This window comes from Pleurodeles waltl, chromosome 6 (genome assembly GCF_031143425.1).
Source record: "Pleurodeles waltl isolate 20211129_DDA chromosome 6, aPleWal1.hap1.20221129, whole genome shotgun sequence".
NCBI lineage: Eukaryota > Metazoa > Chordata > Amphibia > Caudata > Salamandridae > Pleurodeles > Pleurodeles waltl.
The window spans coordinates 659,134,007-659,161,079 of NC_090445.1; the positions used below are offsets into that span (position 1 = coordinate 659,134,007).

At 45.4% G+C, this 27,073-nt stretch overlaps 1 protein-coding gene across 4 annotated transcripts in view; it reads left to right on the forward strand.

The window, feature by feature from the left end:
- The window catches only part of KDM5B (lysine demethylase 5B), a 768,574-nt gene that overhangs the window by 67,213 nt on the left and 674,288 nt on the right, over positions 1–27,073 (forward strand). For all 4 annotated transcript variants that reach the window (XM_069239028.1, XM_069239026.1, XM_069239029.1 and 1 more), the window contains exon 3: positions 77–199. In XM_069239028.1, coding sequence (XP_069095129.1) covers positions 77–199 — 123 coding nt within the window. The remainder of the gene's footprint in view (positions 1–76; positions 200–27,073) is intronic.

The following is a 27,073-nucleotide window of genomic DNA, read 5'->3' on the forward strand; positions in this document are numbered from 1 at the left end:
CTGAAAATTACAGTGATTTCAAATTATATTCACCATTCTCATCTTCTAAAGGTTAATGTCTGCCTGCTTCTTTCAGGCTCAGACCAGAGTGAAACTTAACTTCTTGGACCAGATTGCAAAGTTTTGGGAGTTACAGGGATGCACCCTAAAGATTCCACATGTGGAGAGGAAGATTTTGGATTTGTATCAACTAAATCGGGTAAGACTAATTATGAAATTGGTCTTGTTTACGTGTGAAAATGTCTTTATCAGCAGAAAGGAGTATAGCATAAACAGTCTGTAATTTCAGAATCTCAACTACCATTGCACATTTTGAAGTTAGTCCAGTAAGAGGCCTAATCTTGAGACTCTAGTCTAGGCCTCAAAATAGTTTTTGACATTTCTTTCATAGGTGAGCGAGTTGGAAAGGCAATATTTCTGGCTATAGTGCATGAATCAGTGTCATAAGAGGCGCTTCTCCCCTCATCTTCCAAAATATTTGTAGAAGGTAGTGACTCATTTTATAGAGCTTTGCAGCTCCATCAATAGATAGCAGATAAGTCGCTGGCTGTACTTTTAAATGCATTACGAAAGGTGTCTGCCTCCTGATTTGATTCCTAACAAAGCACTAATCTGCTAAAGAACTCTTGAAATCTCTATGTCCAGCTAATATCACTTTACAGTATTTACCTAAACGTAGCAGGGAGTTTGAACACTAGGGATTCTTACAAGAGGAAATGGTACATACAAAAAGCAGATGCCTAGATAATAATCTACCCTGGAAATTCTTCTTGTCTCACTTATGCTAAGATAAGCAGGCTAAATGTTATGAGGACACGTTCACCAGCTAAACCAGCCTAAGAACACTAACCCAGTCTGTGTTCTTAGAGTGAAATATGTACGCTAAAGAATCTAATTAACTGCATCCACACAGCTGATAATTCTATTTTAAATCAGGCCTTAAGACCGGGCCTCAAAGTACCTGAACCCACCAGCACTGCAAGGCTGTTCTAATGACAGTACAGTGCTATATGAATCTATGTAACAAAATATCAAAGATATTGGCTTATAGTGGGACTTAAAATGTGTCTTGTTCTCACTCATGTACAAACTATTTGAGCTCTATCCATCCAGCCGTTGTTGTCTCATTTAGGAGTCAGTGATCTTGATAGTGATGAGTTGCACTACATTCTTTCGCCTAAAGAGCCTTAAATTCCTTCCAAAGGGACAAGTTTGTCCTTTTAATAGTTACAACTTTCATTCTGAATGTGCTTACTGAGTTTAATTTTTCGTGAGAAGACTGCCCTTCATCGACCTCCTTTCTTCTATGGCTCAAGCCATTGTACATACAAGTGAATGTCTCTAAATTGCAATTTTTTTTTACCTCGAACAGAAAAGTTTGTGAACGTCTGTTTCTCCAAAACCTTTCTGATCTTTCATAAACTCACATGCTTGAATCATCGCAGTTGCCGAACTGAATTTCCCATGGTAACATTGAAATAACTGTTCAATATTAAACATAGCTGTCAGGCTTTAACAGAATTTTTAGTATCCTAATTATGTCAATAAATATCTTCCTTCAGATTTATACCACATGTCGTCGTACATGAAGCGAGACCACTGAGTGAATCTCCTTCTCCTTTCAGATAGGTGGTCATTTTTAGCTGTGAATTTGCGATTTAAGATTCTCAAATCTGTGGATTTACCACCTAACCATAATCCAGACAGTGTCTTACTCTTTATTGCCTGTATTGTAACCTTAAAGGTAAGGACTAAAATGTGCTGCTTTTTCTCAACTTGAACTCTCAACAATAGAAGGAAGGATTTTAATCTGACTTCAGAAATACAAATAAGTTCTGTATCCTGAAAAGGAATACTAGGGTGATAATAGGGTGTCTCCAGATGAAAAATGCTTTGAACCTTCAGAAACTGACAAATCTGCTTCAAAAGACCCTCCCAAAAAGGTTCCGGGGAAGGAAAAGGATTATGCCATGTATCTGAGGAGATAATTATAGTTGGTAAACCTAGACCCAAGAGAGCATCAGAGCAGCCAACACCAAAATTAAAATTACCTTAGATGTTTGACAGAGGTACATCGGCGACCGGATCTTCAACGATATTGTTGAATAAGATGTTGATGGATCGCCGTTGATGAAGAAACCCTCTTCAGTGTCTGTGGCATTACCTTGTTGACTAGTATCTTTTCGACAATACCACTGATGACAACACCATCTTTAACAATGCCTCCATTGACAGCACCACAGACCATGATTACGTCATCATTGAAAAACAAACCTCCAAAGCCCACCAGCCAAAGTAAAAATGTTGTCTTTGTAATAGAAAGTGGTACCCCAAGTCATTCAATACAGGAGCAAGCTTTGTCTAGTAGGTGTCACCAAGTCCTCCGCAGATCCTTTTTGATTCTGAATACTAATGAGGAAGGATTATGTGGTCCAGCACTGTAATCCTGTTCAGCTCAACATTTAAGTACAAAGTCTAGGGATATACGTGATACTTAATCGAGAGATGGCCTTGGAGCGTAACCTTCGCAAAGTACAGGCAGAATTCCGGGCTGACATGGAACGTTGGAGGAAGCCTCTCTTCACTCTACTGGGAAAAGCAGCCATGCTCAAGATGGTCATACACCTGACATACCTGTGTGCACTTCAGAATACATACTATAAAATCTCAGGGTATTTTTTGTAAAGATTAATGAACTCAAAACGTTGCTCTGGGATGATAGTTGTCCTCGGATGGCCCTCAAGATGCTGCAACTTTATTGATACAATGGAGGTGTTGCCCTCCCAGATATCTGAGCTTACTACTGGGCATCCCACCTCATTGTCATCAGTGATTTAGAGCTATGTCCCAGGGGATCACCCCACAAATGCACTCAAACGGACCCAGTTTCAAAGGCATCCTTTTCAGCACTGTCTCCATGGGGGTGGGGAGGTGGACGAGTCTACTCCTTCCCGCGACTCGAATGGTATTCAAGTGGTGGCGTGAATAAACAAATTCATTAGGTGGGCCACTGGGGGACCCGTGGGAGACCCTATTATGGATGGGGGCGTACTTTAAAGAACTGGGGAAACATTGCGGCTTTAAAACCTGGGATTTAATTGGTATTTCCAAAGTGGGTGACCTTATAGATAATGGAGACTTTTTCCTTCCAAGCTCTCCCGAGGGATTACAAACTTCATGACTCTCAGTTTGGAATACCTGCAACTACAACATGTATGGAGAGCAGAGAGTATAGACCTGGATCGCCCGGAATATGCACCACCTGAGGGATGGCTCTAGATGGGGGGGAATTTGCGAAGAAAGCAGTTTCTGCAGTCTATAAAAACCATTAATACCAATGTAACGGACAGCCTGAAAAAACTAGAGCCAGTGTGAATTGGAACTGGGGACCTTAACTGGGAGGCAGCCTTACTGCACACAGTAGAAGTGACAATCAGGTTAAGGTTAAAACATATCCACCCAACTTAAAATTCTAGATCTGGTCTGTTTTGACCATACAAGACTGCACACAATTGGGAGGGCTATGTCCCCAGAGTGAATGAGGTGTAGGGAGACAAGAGGGGACTTCCATACTCTGTGAACCTGCCTTTTCATAAACATACTGGGAGAGAGTGATACATGAGTTGGGCAGGGTTATGGGAGCACCACTCACTAGGGGCCTCAAATATGCATGTATTTTGGGTATACCTAATGATGTTGCTATCCTCCGTCCAAAGCTACTTTTCTCTAATCTGGGGTTAGTGGCAGCAAAGAGAGATGTGGCAAAGCACTGGTGGAGCCCCTGAGCCGCAAACTATGCTGAATGGAGAAAGGGACTATATGCTCGCTGAGAAGGTCACCTACTAACTTAGAGGGTGCCCACGCAAGTTCCGTAAGGTAAGGGACAAGTGGATTGCATACCATCACTGTGGCATTTCAGATGAGGAAATTGAGTCTCCACACTGACTGGTTTGAAGTCTGGTTCGTTTCTAATCATTGTAAGAACCTAAAATGTTTCAAATCACTACTTGCTCCTATTATAATAATGTTGAAATATGTAATGTCTTGTGCCTGGACTGAACACCTGCGATGTTTGTTTATTTACCTGTTTATGGGTACATATTCGTGCTTGTTTGAATTGCTTCTGCCTTTCAAAAATCAAATAAAAATATTTCACAAAGAGAAATAAAGTACAAAGACCCAGAAGGTGATGCCTATTGAGAGGTTCAGTCGTACTATTACGGAAGAAGAATCTGAACTTTCTTCGCCCAGAGTCCCTTTTCAGCCATAACCAGATGCATCTTACACTTTTACCTGGTCTCTGATGCAGGTACCATTAAAGCTGGTAAAATGCCTGCAAACGGTGATGGGGGTAGACTCTTGTAAATGTTTTCCTGATTCTGCATCTGAAGCACAGAAAAAGCACAATTCTGATGGATACAACTACCTGTGGATTCCTCACCTATTGAATTCTCCCCTTGCGCCAGCATTCAACGGAAATCTTCTTCCTAGCTTCCGCACGTCGACGAGGATGTCACAATTGCCCATGCGACGCCGTCTGACGTCATACAGGCAATAAGAGGTCCTCACCAACGTCAGTTCCCTTTTTTCCGTGCCATTCGAACGACGGTTGGTCTTCGAGGGAGCCACAGTTACTACTCTACGTAGATAGTTATTGTTGCTGTTTCTTTCTTTGAGAAAAGAAAGAATGTCGCAAAGAAAATCTGGTTTTAAGCCCTGCAATGAGTGCGGAGGCAAGATGACGGTGACGGACCCACATACAGACTGTTTGTGGTGTCTCAGCTCTGGCCACGTCGTTGACAAATGTGACTCTTGTCAACGGATGAATCCGAAGGCGTTAAAGGAGCGAGAAGCAAAGCTCTTTTTGGCGAAGTCTAAGAAAAAAGAAAAGCGGCATCGACTCAATTCATCCTCTCCAAAGTCCCATCGGCGTCATCGTGACTCCCGGCGTCGTCGTGAATCTCGCCGCCGGTCGGGTAGGGAGAGATCGCGTTCGAGGTCGCCTTCAGCTCAAAGCCAAAAAACATGGGACTGAAGCCCCACCATCTCTCCACAGCCGCAGACACCTTTTGCATCACCGACTTCACCAGCTTCGCCGACGTAGCCTGTGAATCCTCCATCGGTGTTTGAGGTTCCTCAGCGTCAGGAGTTCTCACCAGCTTCTCAGACGCCGGGGCCGGCGCCGATGTCACCTCTAGCCCAGGCTCCTCAGTATCCGGCTTTCCCGGCCCGGGAGCCGACAGTTCGCATTCAAGAATGCGGATGTTTACAATCTTTCAGCAGGTGGCTCCAGGTGGTGGACCGGCTGGTCCTTCGGGCCCCTTGGCCTTCAACATGGGTGCTCCGGCTCCGTTACGACCAGCACCTTTTATGCCCTTTCTTCCCATGGGAAATGTGGGCTCTGCGCCGGCGCCTATGGCATCAGCCTCACAACCGGTGACGCCGAGTAGACCTGTGGCTCCGGTGCCGGAACTTTCTCCTGTCCGCCCTCTGCCTCGTACGGCATCCGGCGTCTGATGGATCCGAGGATCGGCGTCAAGCTTCGACGTCTGCTGAAGCCATGTCGACGCCTAGAATTGAGGCCAGGTTGCATTCGAGGAGGCTTGCTCTTTGCTTCTTGAGGAGCAAGAATATCAGAAGCAGGCATTGGAGGAAGGAGAGATTGAGGAACCTCTGGGGGACCTCTATGGTTTAGATACAGCTAGTGGTTTGGACAGTTCTCCAGAATGGGACTTAACATCGCCTGGAGAGTATTCGGAGGAGGCTGCATCATTCCACTCGGTTATAAAGAAAGCAGCTGATTTTTTTTGGACCTTCCTTTGCCGGTGTCTGAGCCTAAGCCTAATATTTTAACAGAAGTATTGCATCCTGCTTCAACAGTTGCAGAGCCACTTCTGCCTTTTTAATGAGGCTCTGTTAGATCCAATCCTGGAAATATGGAAGAAGCTGGTGTCCTCTTCGGCAGTTAATAGATCGGTGGCTCGCAGATATCGAGTGGCTCCTGTGGACCCAGGCTTTCTGTCCAGGCACCCAACCCCTGAGAGCCTGCTGGTTCAGGCTTCATGTTCCTCCCGTTCTGCCCCAGGTTATTTTCCGGGTGTGCCTTCAGACAGACTCAAAGAACATGGATCATTCTTCTAAAAAGTATTTTTCGTCATGTAGCATGGCTTTAAAATCTACTAATGCTACATGTATTTTGGGAAGATACATTTACGCCCTGATGGATGAAATAGTCGTCCCATGCAGAGGTGCCTCAGGAGGTGTTGAGCCTGGTTTCCAATGCTCATGCTGCGGCGACCCAAGTGATCCAGTCTGGGCTGGATACGACTGACTCTGTATCCAGGGCTATGGGTACTGCTGTTGCTACAAGGAGGCAAGCCTGGCTTCGTATCGCTGGTTTCTCGTCGGATGTCCAGTCAGCCCTGTTGGATCTTCCCTTCGATGGGGATAAACTTTTTGGCTCCAAGACGGACTCTGCCCTAGAGAGGTTTAAGGAGAGTAGGGCCATGGCAAAGTCTTTAGGTTTGCAGGCCTCCTCTTCTGTTTCGTCCAGACTCTTTAGAAGATTTAGGGGGTTTTGGTCGTGGTTCATCCTCCTCCTTTCGTGGCAGATTTCAGCAACAACCCGCCACTGCTCTCTCCTACAGATCGTACAGGGGGAGGGGAAGGGGAAGGGTCCGAACCAGGGGAGCCGCCCAGCAGCACTCTGCCTCTTCCTCTTCCTCTGGAGGGGTGCAGCCTGGGAAGCAGCCTCAGTCTTCCACCAATTCCTTCTCATACCACTCCTGTAGGGGGGAGGTTATTGAACTTTCTCCGCAAGTGGGAGGTTATAACATCAGACTCCTGGGTCACCAGCATTGTGGGGAAAGGCTATGCCCTTCCCTTTCGGGAGTTTCCTCCCCCCATCCCGCCCGCCCATCCTACTGTTCAGAAGAGCATCTCCTGTTACTAGAACAGGAGGTTCAAGTCCTCCTTTCAAAGGGTGCGGTGGAGTTGGTTCCAGAGCAGGAGAGGGGTCAGGGTTGTTACTTAAGATACTTCCTGATCCCCAAGAAGGATGGTCGGTTGAGGCCAATCCTGGACCTGAGGATCTTAAATTGGTTCCTCAAACAGGAGAAGTTCAAGATGCTGACCCTAGTATCTCCGGTTTGTGGTGGGGTCGCAGCACTATCAGTTTGCGGTCCTTCCGTTTGGTCTTACTTCAGCACCTCGAGTCTTCACAAAGGTGATGTCGGTGGTTGCGGCAGAGCTCAGAAGGAAGGGGATAGCGGTATTTCCTTACCTGGACGACTGGTTGATCAAAGCCAAGTCTCCGGAGCTCGTGTTGCATCACCTACAGTCGACAACCCAGTTGTTGTTCGACCTGGGTTTTTCAGTGAATGTGCTCAAATCTCACCTAGAGCCCTCTCAGCGCCTCCTGTTCATAGGGGCAGTTCTGGATACAACATTGAATCGTGCCTTTCCTCCGCCTCAGCGGATTCAGGACATTCAGGCGCTGGTTCCAATGTTTCAAAGTGGAGCGGTCGTTCCAGTCCTCAAGGTCCTGCGTCTGCTCGGTCTGTTCGCTTCTTGCATTCTGTTGGTCACTCATGCTCGCTGGCACATAAGGGCTCTTCAGTGGTGACTCCGGAAGCAGTGGTCTCAACACAAAGGGGATCTCGAGGGATCGGTAAAGATCTCCAGGGACGCTGCGGCGGATTTAAAATGGTGGATTGCGGACGGCCATCTTTCCAAAGGAAGGCCGTTCTCGCAACATCCACCAGTGACCACAATAATAACGGATGCTTCCACTCTAGGGTGGAGGAGCTTATCTGGGGAAGGTCAAAGGTCAAAGGTCTCCAGTGGAACAGATGTTTCATATAAATCTGTTGGAGTTGCGGGCAATAAGTCTGGCTCTCAAGGCCTTCCTCCCTTCCCTTCACGGTCAGTCGGTTCAGGTCCTGACAGACCATACTACAGCGATGTGGTATATAAACAAACCGGGAGGAGTAGGGTTGTACCTTCTCTGCAGAGAAGCTCTGCGGCTATGGCCCTGGGCAAGGGACCATCGGATTTGCTTGGTAGCAAACCATCTGGCCGGAGTCTTGAACCTGCGTGCGGACAGTCTCAGTCGGCATTTCTCGACCAATCACGAGTGGCGTCTCCATCCGGATCTAGTCCGTCAAATCTTCCAGATGTGGGGGATCCCTCAGACAGATCTTTTTGCCACTCGGGAGAACTCGCACTGCCCGTTGTTCTGCAGCCTCCAGTATCCGGTGCAAGGAACGTTGGGGGACGCGTTTCAGATGACCTGGCGCGACCAGTTACTTTACGCGTTTCCCCCCACACCTTTGATTCCTCGAGTTTTGAGGAAAATTCGCCAAGACCGGGCCCAAGTCATCTTAATAGCTCCGGATTGGCCAAGAAGGGTATGGTATTCGGATCTTCTCCAACTCTCTCTGTGCCCCACGCTCAGTCTCCCTCTCAGGGCAGACCTCCTCTCGCAGTCGCAGGGGCAGGTTTTACACCTCCACCTCCAGAGCCTGCACCTTCATGCCTGGAAATTGAACTGGGCAACCGGAGTTCCTTTTCTCTCCCACCTGAGGTAGTGGATGTTATTTTACCAGGCGACACTCCACTAAATCTATCTACGCTAACATGTGGCCTAAATTTGTGATTTGGTGTGGAGAGAAGCAAATTGATCCCTTACGTGCCCACTTATCGGATATCTTGTCTTTTGCGTTGACCCTGGCACAGAGGGGTTGTGCAGTGGCTACAGTCAAGGGATATTTGTCGGTCCTGTCAGCCTTTCTATGCCTTCCAGACCAGCCTTCTTTATTTAAATCTGCTATAGTGCTAAGATTTTTAAAAGGTCTCATTAATAAATTTCCTCCTGCTCCTTTCATTATGCCCCAGTGGGATTGAAACCTAGTCTTAACTTTCCTTATGGGCTCGCCGTTTGAGCCAATGCATTCTTGCCCTTTAAGGTTATTGGTTCTGAAAACTGTTTTCCTTGTTGCAATTACTTCAGCAAGAAGCGTGAGTGAGCTGCAGGCTCTATCTGTTAAACCACCGTACACATCTTTTTATGGGGATACGGTGGTGTTGAGGACCAAGGCTGCTTTCTTGCCGAAGGTTGTTTCACCCTTTCATATGGCCCAGACTATTACTCTTTCCTCTTTTTATCCTCCATCTCATCCTTCGAAAGAGGAAGAAAGACTGCACCGTTTAGACCCGAGAAGATCGCTGAGCTTCTATGTGGACAGAACGAAGGATTTTAGGTTGGAGGATCAACTCTTCATCGGGTACGTGGGGAAGAGGAAAGGTAGAGCGGTCCACAAGAGAACGCTATCCAGGTGGGTCATTCTATGTATTAAGATCTGCTATTCTTTGGTGAAGAGCGATCCACCTGTGGGGCTTCGTGCCCATTCCACCAGGGCCAAAGCAGCTTCATCGGCTTTGGCTAGAGGTGTTCCTGTGGCTGACATCTGCAGGGCAACGACCTGGGCATCCCTCCATACTTTTGCCAAACATTACTGTTTGGACTCTGACATCAGGAGGGATGGCCATTTTGCTTGCTCGGTGCTGCAAGATTTCTTGGTTTGACCAGTTGGGCACCCACCTCCGGAGGTTATACTGCTTGGGGACTCTATTCTTTTGGTGAGGAATCCACAGGTAGGTGTATCCATCAGAAGAATAAGTTACTTACCTTCGGTAAGGCTTTTTCTGGTGGATACAGTAACTACCTGTGGATTCCTCACGGTCCCACCCACCTCCCCGTTGCCTGACTGGTCAAGCTAAGATCTTTGGGTGCGCATCCTTGATTTTGTATATATATGTATATAGCTTTTACATGCATATGGTTGTATTCATTGTATATACTTTTCCTTTGCAAATTAAGATAGTGAAAAGGACATTTTGGACTGGAATTATACATATATATATTTATTTATTTCTATCTCGAATTGAGCATTCATAACTGTGACTTATATTGAGTTTTATATTAAATGTTTTATTTTTGTCTATTCTGGATGAACGTGGGCTCTTTAGGTTTAACCTGTTCGCCTCTATGGCCCGTAAAAAAAAAATGGTGATAACGGACGTCTGCACGTCGACGACGGCTTCTTATTGCCTGGATGACGTCATGTGGAGTCGGGCGATTGTGACGTCATCGTCGACGTGCAGAGCTAGAAGAAATTTCTGTCGAAGGCTGGCGCGTGGGGAGAATTCTTTTGGTGAGGAATCCACAGGTAGTTACTGTATCCACCAGAAAAAGCGTTACCGAAGGTAACTAACTTATTCGTCAGAAGCATCCAGCTGCCACAAGTAGGAGACTGGCCACTGGAAGCAGTAGTTGGGGCATTATCTACAGCATGTCCAGCGAGAAGCCACATGAAAGCCAGCCAATAGGAGCGATGTTGAACCATGTATGAGCCAGCCAATGGTGAGTAATGTGACATAGGTGCAACCTGAGAGAAAACCAGTGGTAAGTCAAAGTAGGGAATGGGCGGGCTCCAAGAACTTTTTTTTGTTCTTTTTTTTTTGTTAAATACAAAAGATTTCACATATGCTGTGCAGGCAAAACCTAAAAATTCTCGTGCAAACCACAGCTGTGTCCACAAATACATCCTATGAAGCAGAGTGGAAACATTACACCAAGTTCTTTGTTGGCTTCATTCTCCCATATCTTCTACAGTTATTCTGCTTAGGCCTGAGTCATATTTATATTAAGTTATACCACCTGGCTGCTATCTTTTGCTGCAGAAGAGCACATAATCATCTTAACCTCTGGTCTGACAGAAGTCTAAAGGAATTCCACCAAGGACCACTTGGGTTTTTCACCAGTGAAGCATCCGCCCATTTCTTTGCAACTTAATACTGTTATTTCCTAGCTTATGAAAAGTCGTTTTTAGCACATATATATGAAGCAGACATAATTTCTCTTAGAAGTTAGCTCTTATATTGCCTTTCACATCCGCCACAAGAAGAGTAGGAGAAATTCTGACTTTTACAATGAAAGGATCTTATCTATAATCTCCTGCATTTCGTAATAAAATTACTATTGGATTTTCTCTTAAACAAGCCCATAATCTTTGAGACTTTGTTCTAATAATGCTAGCAGTACAGCGGAAAGAACACTTCACATTCTGGATGTCAGACGATACCTAACATTTTACTTAAAATGAGCAAATGTAGAAAATCCTATAATTGCTCCTAGTTTATAGTCCTGCTAGAAAGGACAATCTCTTTCCAAGTAGGCTGTTGCTTGTGGGATGTCTGTCATCATAAGGCTGGCCATCTTTTCAAGGAGTGTTTCAGCACTTTCATCTAGAGGTGGGACTGTGTCAATAGTGTTGTTTGCTGTAGTATCCTTAGTGGACATCTGCTTGGCTGCAACCTGGAAAGGCAGACATACTTTAGCTCAACACTATTGCCTGGATTCTACAGTGTAGAAGGAGGCTGCAGTCGGTGGGCACTTATACATAATCTTTTTTTCAGTAAAAATGAGCCTTATCTAAATGATCATCCAGCTGCAAAACAAGGTATCATAATAATGACAGCTATTTGTTCTGATTCGAGTTTGTGAATATAGTAAGGTCCAATTCTGGAGAAGAAAATATCTCTCGAACTAGTTCTCCAGAATAGGTATCTTTCATAGGTTCAAATGTGCCCCAATCTCCTTGCTGGTAAAGGTTCGCCTATTTATTATTCCTTCACATGAGTGCTTTCTTGAAATCTGAAGGATGGTGACCTTTAAGGGTATTGCCTTCAAACTGAGTGTCCCCGATTGTTTCCTTTTAAGTGGTGTGGATAGCATGCTAACATGTCTTTGTTACAGCCATAAGGTTATATTTTGTATTGAACGGGATGACTGGCAAGTGAATCTGAAAGATGATTCTGGAAACTACAGTTCCAGTTAAGTAAGGTAAGTAACTTTTTTGCTTGTAGCTTATGATAGTCTTCAGAAACAATTTGATAAGGTATTAATTGCCATGTGGACAATTTCTTGTATTTCATAGTATTGCCATGTTAAAGACATTACGTTTCTTCAGTTTTTCTTTAATTTCTATTAGAGTAAGTGCAGCGTTCGTTATCCAGAAACAAATCTTTTCTGGATTCACATGATGTGCATTATTCCACCATCTACTGGTTGAGTTTGGAATTATCCACTTTCTTGTACTCATTTTCTTTTTAGTTTTTTGTTTGTTGATGGTTGTCAAAGGCACCTCCATTTAGTGTCCTCTGACAGCATCCTGGGTCCTCCATAAGATTATGTTTTCCACCGTTGGGTTTGGAAGCCTGCTGGAAGATCTCCAATACGTAGAAAAGGTTTGGGAATAAAATTCCAAGAAATTGCCAAAAGGTTCACCATATTCGTTGCCATCACTAATGGGAGCCTTTGTGTCAAAACTCTCGATGACCTCAGACACGCCACCAGACAAGGAGCCCCCATGGATCTCAAGGGGTCTCCAGTGGAGTAAAACCTCCAGAGAAACCCAAGGCGTTGAAGGACGTATGGGTAAAAGATGCTTCGATGCCGAAAAAAGACGAATCAAGAGCCGAACACCAAAGCTCAATGACTGATACGTCAAAAAACGTATCTTTGTACAAAAGACTGAGCTTCAATCCTGGTGAACTGGTTGCCGAAATCGAGAAAAAACAGAAATGTCTCAAGGCAGAAATGTCCACCCCTCTCCAAACGAAGGAGAGAATCTGAGGGGATTCAGGATCCTTAAAAAAAAAAACCTTGACTAGGGAAAAAGGTCAAAGATTTTCCACTCCCGCTCACTCCTGAGCCTTAAGAAGGAGGAGGAAGAGCTCTTCTTTATAGAATTTGAGGAACAAGCAGGGATGTACTGGGTTTGGAGGAATACTATGGCAAGGCCTCGAGACAGATTAACCTGAGGAGGGTTTCAAGAGTTATCCACCTGCTCTTGAAAGCATAATCAGGTCATCAAGCCCACGACTGACCAATTTGGTGTACAGCTGGAAGAGGACAGGCTACAATCCTTTTTCTTGCTGGGAACATTGCTGCCCAGTGGCAAGGAGGCAGTTATTACCTATGCTTCATAGTATCCTCGACCATGGCAAGGAGGCATTTAAGGAGCCAGCCACTTGCAGAGCATTAACTCAAAGGGCTGAAAAGAAATGCAAGTATTCAAATGACATCGAGGATACTGTCCTGCGGATTTGATAATCGCATCTGCAGCCAGGAAAAAGCGCCAACATTCCTTTAACCTCCTGCCCACCGCCACCTAAAGAAAGCAAAAGAATGGACCTCATGGGTCGGAGATATGAACTCAGTGCCGCCAACCAGTGGAGAATTGCAAATTCAAATGGGTTATTGAACAGACAGGCACGCTAGTGCTGCGAGTTGGGAGAATTCATGAAACACCTCCCTGTGCAGTAGTAAAAGAAGGGAGCACATGTAGCTGAAAGTGGCAAACAAACATCGCCAATACCTGTTTAAAATTGGTATTGGACACAGCAGACACATCAAGCTGCCAGATGAAAATGGGAGTGTCACTGAAGTGCCATGCCTGCTTGAGAGTTTCGGGGTTCAAGCTATCATTTTAAACACTTCCCCTCAACAGGGAACAGCTACTTGGGAGCACCGTGGACGAAAGCCTCAATCAGTCGGAAAAAAAGACAATGAAACAGTGAAGTCTATGGGTGCATTGCAATTTCAGTGTGGAATGCGATGGGGTACCTTTGCATCAGGAAAGCCTACATCCAGAGGAAGTTTCCAGACTGGAAGCTCACTGCAAACAGTCTGCTTCATAGGATCGTCTTTGATAGTCATAACCTTAAAATAATTCTGTGCAGACGCCGGAACACCACCTAAAGTATATCATTAGATTTCATAAAAATGATTTTAATCATGTTGATCACTTGAACCATTTTCTTCTTTGTTGCAGCACAGACTATCAGTGATGTATTTTCCTTGAAATGTTGAAGTAGCATAGAAAGAATAGTACTGAGAAAAAAAGCTTTAAAAAAATCTGCAACACTTTGTCATAGAAAAAATGCTGACCATAACGTAGGCAGTATGAGAGGAAAAAACAGCCAGATAGACTAGCACTGAAAGCTTTAAATAGAGCCCGTGTCTTTTTAAGGACCCTTAAGAGACCCCTTCCCGGTATGTACTGCAGTGGCAGTTTTCCTGAGAGTCCGTTCTTTTTTTTTTTCTGGCTCCTTCAGCCAGGATCTCTAAACACCTCAGGTGATTTTGTTTTTTCTTGTTTTTTCCACCAAATATTTGTGAGAAATCTTTCTCTGCGCTTTTCAAAGCCTTTCACTTGACATTTCTACTTTTGTTGTGTGGTATGTTTATCACCTGACCACACTACTAAGGGCTGTGACGTTTGTTTAAAAAAAAAAAAAAAATACAATAAAGATTAAGAAAGCATAAGACTACGTGGCTGGATGTAAGACATAAAATAATAACAGGAGAGGAAAAAAAAGTGGCGAATGGAAAGATCTTCGTACATACCCCCCCCCCCCCCCCCCCCCCCCCCAGAAGAATAAAAAAACGGGTACAGGCTCCCACCACAGGAGATCTGCCTCCAAGAGATCTCCAAACGATCACGTCGTCATTCTACTAGACTGCATGCCTCTAAGTCAAGACCGTTGCCGTTACATGTTCAAGCTCCATCCTGTTCACCTTCCAGACAAGGTTCATTGCTGACAAGACACCATCGATGTCACCATTCAACATCAAAATGCACAGCTGGACTCCCCATGATGCCGGGAACCTCCACGCTGGCACTAGCACACTTGTGATCAACATCTAGCTCTCATAGTTGCCGTTGATAACACTGATATCAGCGTAGATTTCTCACCATTTGATGTCCCAATCACAACACGTGACGTTCATGCCTGGTACTCTATTGACTAACAAGACACGCAGTAAACGCCTAGAGGTAGATATTTGAATAAATTACCTCGTATGATGTTGAATACCCCTCAATTGATGTTGAGAACCTTTCATAAAGATATATCTTCATCCTCATCTCACTGGTCAGGTTCTTCACAACGTTCAGACCCTCCTTCACCTGAACCAGACTTAAATATGCCTCCAATACATCCTGTAATACCACCTGACGATCTGCTATAAGTTGATCTACTGCCATTAAATCTTTTGTTGGTAAAACAGTGCACAGAGCGACTTCTATGTCTTCAGTAAGAAAACAGAAGGCTCCATCACTGGTTAAAACAACACCTCCAAGACCAGTTTCCTCCCAGAATGACGTCTACATCTTCAAGGTCCACATTGCCAGACTCTTATTACTTATTACACTCCGACTTGGCCAGCACAGTCTCCAGTTCGTTTGCCAGTTGACTTTTTAACCTTTCAGGATGCTTTAATAGGGGAGCCTCTACGTTAAATATTCAGTTGGACACCCCTCAACCTTCAGTGTCGGTCATATTTAATGCCCTGCAACCCAAATCTTCCACTAGGCCTCTTGTTCCAGTGCTTCCAGTTCTAATGGAAATAGCCCAAGAAAAATTCTTAACTCCAGCTACAGTTAAGGCAGAAACTCCAAGGCAACTAAAAAAATGTAGACCTCCACAATAGGATCTGGTTTTCTTTAAGTCTTCTCTGAAATCGGATTCAGCAATCTGTAAGAAGACATGCATCTGCTTCAGAAAACGTTCCACCAGACTGCGAAAGCAAGATAATGGATGCCATCGGAAGGAAAGTGGCACAGCTACCACCCACCTACGCAACCCTTATTCTGCAACTCTGCTAGGGAGGCATCATAGGGAAACTTGGAGTGGTATGAAATATTTCATGGATGATCTACCCTCCCACCGTCAACAAGACTATCTTGAGATGGTAAAAGAAGGTGCTTTAATATCTGACCAGTCCATCAGCGCAGCAGTTGATTCGGTAGAGCGATCTGCCACGGCTTACGCACATGGGATTTGTAGGAAAATGGCTCCCTGTTGCAGTTACCCCCCACTTTTTGCCTGATATTGATGCTGACTTGACTGAGACGTGTGCTGGGACCCTGCTAACCAGGCCCCAGCACCAGTGTTCTTTCACTTAAACTGTATCCTTGTTTCCATAATTGGCACACCCCTGGCACACAGATAAGTCCCTTGTAAAATGTACCAGTGGTACCAAGGGCCCTGTGACCAGGGTAAAGGCTGCAGCATATGATGTGCCACCCTAAGGGACCCTTCACCTAACACATGCACAATGCCATTGTAGATTGCCTTTCTCCCCACCAACACACACAAAGTCGACATGGCATCCCCCTCAGGATGCCATGCCCACAAAATACTTCTTGTTGCATAGGTAAGTCACCCCTCTAGCAGGCCTTACAGCCCTAAGGCAGGGTGCACTATGCCCCAGGTGAGGGCATAGCTGCATGAGCAATATGCCCCTACAGTGTCTAAGTCTATTCTTAGACATTGTAAGTACAGTGTGGCAATATTAAGGAAATGGCCTGGGAGTTTGTCAAAACAAACTCCACAGCTCCGAATGGCTACACTGAATACTGGGAAGTTTGGTATCAAACTTCTCAGAATAATGAACCCACACTGATGTCAGTGTTGGATTTATTAATAAAATGCACACAGAAGGCATCTTAGAGATGCCCCCTGAATTTTATCCAATCCTTCAGTGCAGGACTGACTGGTCTGTGCCAGCCTGCTGCTGAGAGACGAGTTTCTGACCTCAAGGGGTGAAGGCCTTTCTGCCCTCTGAGGCCAGAATCAAAGCCTGCTCTGGGTGGAGGTGCTTCACACCTCCCCCCTGCAGGAACTGTAAACACCTAGCAGTGAGCTTCAAAGGCTCAGGCTTCGTGTTACAATGCCCCAGAGCACTCCAGCTAGTGGAGATGCCCGCCCCCTGGACATAGCCCCCAGTTTTGGCTGCAAGTCCAGAGGAGATAATGAGAAAAACAAGGAGGAGTCACCCATCATTCAGGACAGCCCCCAAGGTGTCCTGAGCTGAGGTGACCCTTTCCTTTAGTAATCCTCCATCTTGATTTTGGAGGATTCCCCCCAATAGGAATAGGGATGTGCACTCCTCCATTTAGTGTAGCCACCCTCAAGGACACTAGCCATTGGCTACTGCCCCCCAGACCTAAACACCCCCCTAAATTGAGTATTTAGGGGTGACCCTGAACCCAGGAAATCAGATTCCTGCAACCTTAACAAAGAAGGACTGCTGACCTACAAGCCCTGCAGAGAAGACGGGAGACAACTGTTTTGGCCCCAGCCCTACCGGCCTGTTTCCTGATTCGAAAACCTGCAACCAGCGACGCATTCGACAGGGACCAGCGACCTCTGAAGCCTCAGAGAACTGCCCTGGACTAAAGGACCAAGAAACTCCTGTGAGCAGCGGCTCTGCTCAATTTCAACAACAACTTTGCAACTTTAAAGAACTTCACACTCTGCACCTGACGCCCCGGCTCGAGATCCAGAGAACCAACACCACAGGGAGGACTCCCCGGTGACTGCGGCCCCTTGAGTAGCCCAAGACGACCCCCCCCCTGGAACCCCACAGCACACCAGAGAGAATCCATAGGCTCCCCCTGACCGCGACTGCCTGTTTCAAGGGACCTGATGCCTGGACCAAGCACTGCACCCGCAGCCCCCAGGACCTGAAGGAACCGAACCTCAGTACAGGAGTGATCCCCCCCCCCCCCCCCCCCCCCCACCACCGCCCCAGGCGACCCTCTGCCTAGCTCAGGTTGGTGGCTGGCCCGAGAAGCCTCCCCTGTGCCTGCCTGCACCGCTAGAGTGACCCTAGGGTCCCTCCGTTGAAACCTATTCAAAACCTGACGCCTGCTTTGCACACTGCACCCGGCCGCCCCTGTGCAGCTGAGAGTGTTTTGTGCCTACTTGTGTCACCCCACCCCCCCCAGTGCTCTACAAAACCCCCCCTGGATTGCCCCCCAAGGACGTGGGTACTTACCTGCTGGCAGACTGGAACCAGAGCACCCCTGTTCTCCATAGGCGCCTATGTGTTTTGGGCACCTCTTTGACCTCTGCACCGGCCCGGCCCTGAGCTGCTGGTGTGGTAACTTTGGGGTTGCCTTGAACCCCCAACGGTGGGCTGCCTATACCCAGGAACCGAGACTTGTAAGTGTTTTACCTACCTCACAATCTAGCCAATACTTACCTCCCCCAGGTACTGTTGATTTGTGCACTGTCTACTTTTAAAATAGCTCTTTGCCATTTTAACAAAAACTGTATGTTATTGCTCTTATTCAAAGTTCATAACTTAACTATGTGGAGTACCTTGCAATTTATGTATTCACTTCAAAAAATACATTTTTCTATATAAAAACTATTGGCCTGGAGTTAAGCATTTGTTGTACACACACAGGTAATAAAGGAGGAACACAAACTAGACTTAACACTACCCTCTGATAAGCCTACTGCTCGACCACACTACCACAAAATATAGCAATAGAATTATCTAATTTTGCCGCTATCTTACCTCTAAGGGGAACCCTTGGACTCTGTGCACACTATCTCTTACTTTGAGATAGTATATACAGAGCCAACTTCCTACAGGATTTCTCTTTGCACGTCTTGGTTAAGACTCCTCTTTAAATCTGATGCATAATTTAAAATTGCAAGCCTACTATTCTCTGGATCCTCCTTATTTGGTCAGCATACAGATGAGGAAATGCTGTGCCTGAAAAATAAAGCAGAAACTCTCAAGGCTGTCGGGTTGGAAGAACAAACTAATTTTTTCAAGCAATACAAGTCCAGGGACAAATATACTTATTATCATAGGGTTCAAATCCCTAGATGACCATACCACTACCAACCGCAAAGATCATACCAAAGCAGATGTCAGAAGAAACCATCTCCTCCACACAAGCCTTCTCATGCCAAAGACAAGAATTCTCAGCCTGGACAATAAGTGTCCTCCCCTCCCACTGTAACCCAGTCACTCCTGTGGGGGTAGCGGTGCAGCTTTTTCTGGAAGAGTGGATAAAAAATAACTGGACAAATGGGTTCTAACTATCATTCGACAAGGCTATGCTCTTAATTTTTCAAGCACTCCACCACCAATACCATCACAACAAGTTACTCCTACCCATTTGGATATACTAAAAAAACAGACATCTCCATTATTGCAGAAAAAAGTAATAGAGCAAGTTTCTCATCAGCAAAAGAACTTCGGAGTATTCCCAAGATAAGTCCTAGCTCAAAAGAAACTTCTAACCAGCCAATTTCGACCTTTACTTGATCTCCGATTGCTCAACAAATGTATTATGTAAGGAAATGCCTCCTTGGCATGGTTACCCCCTGACTTTTTGCCTTTGCTGATGCTATGTTTACAATTGAAAGTGTGCTGAGGCCTGCTAACCAGGCCCCAGCACCAGTGTTCTTTCCCTAACCTGTACTTTTGTATCCACAATTGGCAGACCCTGGCATCCAGATAAGTCCCTTGTAACTGGTACTTCTAGTACCAAGGGCCCTGATGCCAAGGAAGGTCTCTAAGGGCTGCAGCATGTCTTATGCCACCCTGGAGACCTCTCACTCAGCACAGACACACTGCTTGCCAGCTTGTGTGTGCTAGTGAGAACAAAACGAGTAAGTCGACATGGCACTCCCCTCAGGGTGCCATGCCAGCCTCTCACTGCCTATGCAAGTATAGGTCAGTCACCCCTCTAGCAGGCCTTACAGCCCTAAGGCAGGGTGCACTATACCATAGGTGAGGGTACCAGTGCATGAGCATGGTACCCCTACAGTGTCTAAACAAAACCTTAGACATTGTAAGTGCAGGGTAGCCATAAGAGTATATGGTCTGGGAGTTTGTCAAACACGAACTCCACAGCACCATAATGGCTACACTGAAAACTGGGAAGTTTGGTATCAAACTTCTCAGCACAATAAATGCACACTGATGCCAGTGTACATTTTATTGCAAAATACACCCCAGAGGGCACCTTAGAGGTGCCCCCTGAAACTTAACCGACTGTCTGTGTAGGCTGACTAGTTCCAGCAGCCTGCCACACTAGAGACATGTTGCTGGCCCCATGGGGAGAGTGCCTTTGTCACTCTGAGGCCAGTAACAAAGCCTGCACTGGGTGGAGATGCTAACACCTCCCCCAGGCAGGAGCTGTAACACCTGGCGGTGAGCCTCAAAGGCTCACCCCTTTGTCACAGCCCAGCAGGGCACTCCAGCTTAGTGGAGTTGCCCGCCCCCTCCGGCCACGGCCCCCACTTTTGGCGGCAAGGCTGGAGGGAACAAAGAGAGCAACAAGGAGGAGTCACTGGCCAGTCAGGACAGCCCCTAAGGTGTCCTGAGCTGAGGTGACTCTAACTTTTAGAAATCCTCCATCTTGCAGATGGAGGATTCCCCCAATAGGGTTAGGATTGTGACCCCCCTCCCCTTGGGAGGAGGCACAAAGAGGGTGTACCCACCCTCAGGGCTAGTAGCCATTGGCTACTAACCCCCCAGACCTAAACACGCCCTTAAATTTAGTATTTAAGGGCTACCCTGAACCCTAGAAAATTAGATTCCTGCAACAACAAGAAGAAGGACTGCCTAGCTGAAAACCCCTGCAGAGGAAGACCAGAAGACAACAACTGCCTTGGCTCCAGAAACTCACCGGCCTGTCTCCTGCCTTCCAAAGAACTCTGCTCCAGCGACGCCTTCCAAAGGGACCAGCGACCTCTACATCCTCTGAGGACTGCCCTGCTTCGACGACGACAAGAAACTCCCGAGGACAGCGGACCTGCTCCAAAAAGACTGCAACTGTGTCTCAAGAAGCAGCTTTAAAGAACCCTGCAACTCCTCGCAAGAAGCGTGAGACTTGCAACACTGCACCCGGCGACCCCGACTCGGCTGGTGGAGAACCAACACCTCAGGGAGGACCCCCGGACTACTCTACGACTGTGAGTACCAAAACCTGTCCCCCCTGAGCCCTCACAGCGCCGCCTGCAGAGGGAATCCCGAGGCTTCCCCTGACCGCGACTCTCTGAAACCTAAGTCCCGACGCCTGGAAAAGACCCTGCACCCGCAGCCCCCAGGACCTGAAGGACCGGACTTTCACTGCAGAAGTGACCCCCAGGAGTCCCTCTCCCTTGCCCAAGTGGAGGTTTCCCCGAGGAAGCCCCCCCTTGCCTGCCTGCAGCGCTGAAGAGATCCCTTGATCTCTCATTGACTTACATTGCGAACCCGACGCCTGTTCTAACACTGCACCCGGCCGCCCCCGCGCCGCTGAGGGTGAAATTTCTGTGTGGGCTTGTGTCCCCCCCGGTGCCCTATAAAACCCCCCTGGTCTGCCCTCCGAAGACGCGGGTACTTACCTGCTGGCAGACTGGAACCGGGGCACCCCCTTCTCTCCATTGCAGCCTATGCGTTTTGGGCACCACTTTGAACTCTGCACCTGACCGGCCCTGAGCTGCTGGTGTGGTAACTTTGGGGTTGCTCTGAACCCCCAACGGTGGGCTACTTTGGACCAAGAACTGAACCCTGTAAGTGTCTTACTTACCTGGTAAATCTAACAAAAACTTACCTCCCCCAGGAACTGTGAAAATTGCACTAAGTGTCCACTTTTGAAATAGCTATTTGTCAATAACTTGAAAAGTATACATGCAATTGAAATGATTCAAAGTTCCTAATGTACTTACCTGCAATACCTTTCAAACAAGATATTACATGTTAAATTTGAACCTGTGGTTCTTAAAATAAACTAAGAAAAGATATTTTTCTACACAAAACCTATTGGCTGGATTTGTCTCTGAGTGTGTGTACCTCATTTATTGTCTATGTGTATGTACAACAAATGCTTAACACTACTCCTTGGATAAGCCTACTGCTCGACCACACTACCACAAAATAGAGCATTAGTATTATCTATTTTTACCACTATTTTACCTCTAAGGGGAACCCTTGGACTCTGTGCATGCTATTCCTTACTTTGGAATAGCACATACAGAGCCAACTTCCTACATATTATGAAAGAATAATTCAGGCTGTTGTCTCTCCAAATATTCCCTCATTCACAGGAAAATGATTGGCTCTGTACAGTGGATCTACAAGATGGGTACTTTCACATCCCAATAACCATGCACCAGTCAATTCCTGTGATTTGTAGTAGGCAATCAACTCTCAGTACACAGCTGACCCTTTTGGTCTGAAGTCAGCTCCGCGGGCCTGTTCAAAATGCATGGCAATAATAGCTGCCCAAGTAGGAAAAGGTGTCTTTGTATATCCATAACTGGATGACTGGCTAATGAGGTAAGACTCTCTGCACAAAGCCAAGAAAGCCTATGCCACAACAAAATCAGTATCAACTCCAGTACAATGTCACAATTTTCTGGGAGCAACATTGGACACCCAACAAGAAAAAGTGTTTCCTCGGAAAAGAGTTATCAATACAAATGTAGTGTACACTTCTAATTCAGTCCAATCCGACGGAAAGGCAAGTAGCGTCATTGCGGGGGTCGATGGCATCATGAATGTTCATAGTCCCAAACGCATGGCTTTTATATGAGACCACTTCAAATGTTCTTGGAAGATCAGTGGCTGCAAAAGTCAGATCCTTGACTAGCTTTGGTCGTCAGAAGAATTCAATCTTCCCAGTCACTCAGATGATGGACCAGCTCATACAATCTCCTACTGGGAGTCCCTTTCCAGAAACCTATACCAACTTAAACAATTGTCAGATGCTTCATTGACAGGCTCGGGTGCTCATATGAAATATCTGACTTCTAAGGGTTCTGGTCTCGAAGAACAAGAATCACATCAATCTGTAGGAACTGGAAGCTGTTCATCTAGCTCTCAAAGCCTTTCTACCAGCTTTTGAATGAAAAGACCTACTGAATTAAACAGACAATACCATGTCACTATTTTACATAAAACAACTCTCTTCTAACCCAAACGATGTGGCACTGGGCAGTAAAGAGCTTTCCATCACAGCCTTCCACATACCATGAGTACAAAATTTAGAAGCAGATTTTAATAAGGCCTTTTTTCTCACTACTATTCTTTCTACGCTACTTCAACATTTCAAGGAACATACAACACTGATAGTCTACACTGCAACAAAGAAAAATATGATTCCAGTGATGAACATGATTAAAATCATTTTTATGAAATCTAAAGATATATTGAAGGTGTTCTGAGGTCGGCACAGGCAGAACAGAATTATTCTAAGTTTATGACTTCAATAAAGATTCCTGCAATGCAGAACTATGACTACAGGTATGTAACTTTTCCTTCCAAGGCAGCAATCAATCTATAACATCACAACAAAGCTAGCAGTATCAACAGGGACACCAGCCCTTTCAAGGAAGAGGCAAGGGAAGAGGGCAACAACACAAAGGAGGCTCAACACCCACAAACAAGTTTACTTTCACAAACTCCATCAGTGAGAGTCTTAGATGAAATTTCTACACAAAACACCTGTAGGTGAAAGGATAAACTTTCTCCAGCAGTGGAGAAAGATAACTGCAGGCAGATGGAGGACTCTAAACACATTTCAATTCGGATATTGCATAGAACTATCCAAATTCCCGCCGGCAAGAGTGCCAAGAACAAAAGTCCATTCCAGAGAAGTGGGCATATTGGAAGGTGTTTTTTCACATCACCAATCATGAAAAGGCTCTTCGAGGGAGCAAAGACAATAGCACCAGCTAGAATGGTGCCGGGCCCCACATGGAATCTAATTATGGTACTCACTCAGCTAATGAAAAAACCCTTTAAACCTTTGCACAAAGCTAATTCATAAATGCTAACATTAAAGACTGCTTTCTTAGTGGCGATCACAACATTACCCGGCGCGAGTTCAATGCACTTAAAATACAAGATCCCTATTTTCAAATACACAAGGACAGAATTGTCCTGAGAATAGACCTGCAGCTCTTGCCAAAAGTCGCCTCACATAAAAGTCCCAAGTTGTTTCTAAGCGCTAAGGTGAAAGAGCTCTGCATACATTAGATGCAAGAAGTGCCATAATGTCCTGCACAGAATGGACAAAGGCAAGCAGAAAAACTCAACAACTATTCATATACATTGCAGATAATTTCTATGGAAGACCAGTAACTAAAAACACAATCGCAAGATAGATTGCGCAAAACTTTTATTGTGCCCCAATTAAGCAGGAGAAACTTTAATGGTGGCTCCAAAGTTGCATTTGACGTGGATGGGGGAAAAAAAGGAGAAACCATTGCAACCATTGCCTTCCTGGCAAATACACCATTGCAAGAAATTTGAATGGCAGCAACATGGTTGGTCATCAGTTCACACATTTACAAAACATTACTGTATTGACATACAGGTGAGCAAGGAAGCTCAAGTAGGACAAAAAAGGTTTACAAGTCACTGCCCATATTCAATCCAACCACCGCAAAGGCTGCAAAATGAGTGCACAGCATGTGAATCCAGAAAGGATTCACAGTGCAAAAAGTATAGTTTCTTACCTGTAGTGTAGTTTTGTAGCTTTTAGAATTTTCTGAGTTCATTAGCGACCTGCCCTGCTCCTCCAAGAAGATGGAGGGAATAAGCAAAAAAAAAAAAAAATCTGAAAATGGTGACCAAAGGTGGGAGCTTCCAGAAAAAGCAGGACAATGTCATAGGGGTCACCAAATGGAGGTGCTGTCGAAGCCCAACAAAAAACAAATCTAAAAGAGATACTACAAGAGAGTGGAGAATTCCAGACCCAACCACTAGATAGACAGATGCGCGGCTTGTGAATCCAGAAAATTCTTCAAGCTGCAAAACAACACCTACACATAACCTATACGTTACTTCCCATAGACATGCTCTTGTTGCAGACTGTTCAGGGCACTGCAACATGAGCCATCCAGCTTGTTCCCTGCTAATATGCACTGTAGGCGTCTCAGAGGAGTCGATTTTTTTTTTTTCTAAAATGTCTGGCCAAGGGATGGGACTCTTAAGAAATCTGCTTCTCCTTTTTAAAAAAAAATAAAATAAACACTTGTGCTCTTTAGTGTCATGCTGTGAGCTGAGGCATTATGGTAGTGTTTTCACTATATGAGAGCTCTTATAAGTCTTTAAGTGTTAGCAGTGTTTCTGATTAGCAAGGGTCTTATTTTGCCACCTTTCTGCAAATTTGCTTACAAGCGAGGACATGGAAAACCGAAGTTCAAGGGCTGGATTGCATTGTGAGTCTGTGCCGTTCCACAAACTCAGGGATTTATGGGTGTTGACTAGATACTCTACAATCTCTTTCCCGCTCTGGAAAGGGTTTGATAATTTACCCCTGACAAGGGCTGGAGTGAAACTTTGACCAGGGTAGGGAAAAAAAAAAAGAAGCGTAAGGAAAGTGAATTTGCCATCACTCATATTTTCACATGAGCAGATATATGTATATTTGCCAATGTGAAGATGGAATTCACAAATGAATACTAGATATAGGAGTTTCCGGCCTACTCCTGTAAGCAAATGTGAATTCCTGAAAGTTGAAAATCTGCACCACTGCAAGGACTCGTACATGTGTGCGGACGCCCTTTTGTAACTTTAAGAACTGGGCTCCTAATTTATTTTCATATTGCTCGTAATGGTTTCGTACTAATTCATCGTTATTAACCTTTTTAAACAGTGTCCCACATCACACATTTTTTATAAATAATGCCTTACTAGATGGTATCAGAAGCTGCACAGCAGTTCTCACAACTGTTTTGCAAGCTGCAGAATATATATATATATATATAATATTATGGTATACGTACAAATCTTGCCTTAATCACTTAGGATTCATTTTACAGATCAGAGCGCGGTCCTCTAAACTGACAAAGGTTTGTTCTGAAGAGATTTGGGTATGCATATCTCGCAGATAAAATAAACTAGAAAACTTATCTTCTACAGGGAGTGCAGAATTATTAGGCAAATGAGTATTTTGACCACATCATCCTCTTTATGCATGTTGTCTTACTCCAAGCTGTATAGGCTCGAAAGCCTACTACCAATTAAGCATATTAGGTGATGTGCATCTCTGTAATGAGAAGGGGTGTGGTCTAATGACATCAACACCCTATATCAGGTGTGCATAATTATTAGGTAACTTCCTTTCCTTTGGCAAAATGGGTCAAAAGAAGGACTTGACAGGCTCAGAAAAGTCAAAAATAGTGAGATATCTTGCAGAGGGATGCAGCACTCTTAAAATTGCAAAGCTTCTGAAGCGTGATCATTGAACAATCAAGCGTTTCATTCAAAATAGTCAACAGGGTCGCAAGAAGCGTGTGGAAAAACCAAGGCTCAAAATAACTGCCCATGAACTGAGAAAAGTCAAGCGTGCAGCTGCCACGATGCCACTTGCCACCAGTTTGGCCATATTTCAGAGCTGCAACATCACTGGAGTGCCCAAAAGCACAAGGTGTGCAATACTCAGAGACATGGCCAAGGTAAGAAAGGCTGAAAGACGACCACCACTGAACAAGACACACAAGCTGAAACGTCAAGACTGGGCCAAGAAATATCTCAAGACTGATTTTTCTAAGGTTTTATGGACTGATGAAATGAGAGTGAGTCTTGATGGGCCAGATGGATGGGCCCGTGGCTGGATTGGTAAAGGGCAGAGAGCTCCAGTCCGACTCAGACGCCAGCGAGGTGGAGGTGGAGGTGGAGGTGGAGGTGGAGTACTGGTTTGGGCTGGTATCATCAAAGATGAGCTTGTGGGGCCTTTTCGGGTTGAGGATGGAGTCAAGCTCAACTCCCAGTCCTACTGCCAGTTCCTGGAAGACCCCTTCTTCAAGCATCAAGCAGTGGTACAGGAAGAAGTCTGCATCCTTCAAGAAAAACATGATTCTCATGCAGGACAATGCTCCATCACACGCGTCCAAGTACTCCACAGCGTGGCTGGCAAGAAAGGGTATAAAAGAAGGAAATCTAATGACATGGCCTCCTTGTTCACCTGATCTGAACCCCATTGAGAACCTGTGGTCCATCATCAAATGTGAGATTTACAAGGAGGGAAAACAGTACACCTCTCTGAACAGTGTCTGGGAGGCTGTGGTTGCTGCTGCACACAATGTTGATGGTGAACAGATCAAAACACTGACAGAATCCATGGATGGCAGGCTTTTGAGTGTCCTTGCAAAGAAAGGTGGCTATATTGGTCACTGATTTGTTTTTGTTTTGTTTTTG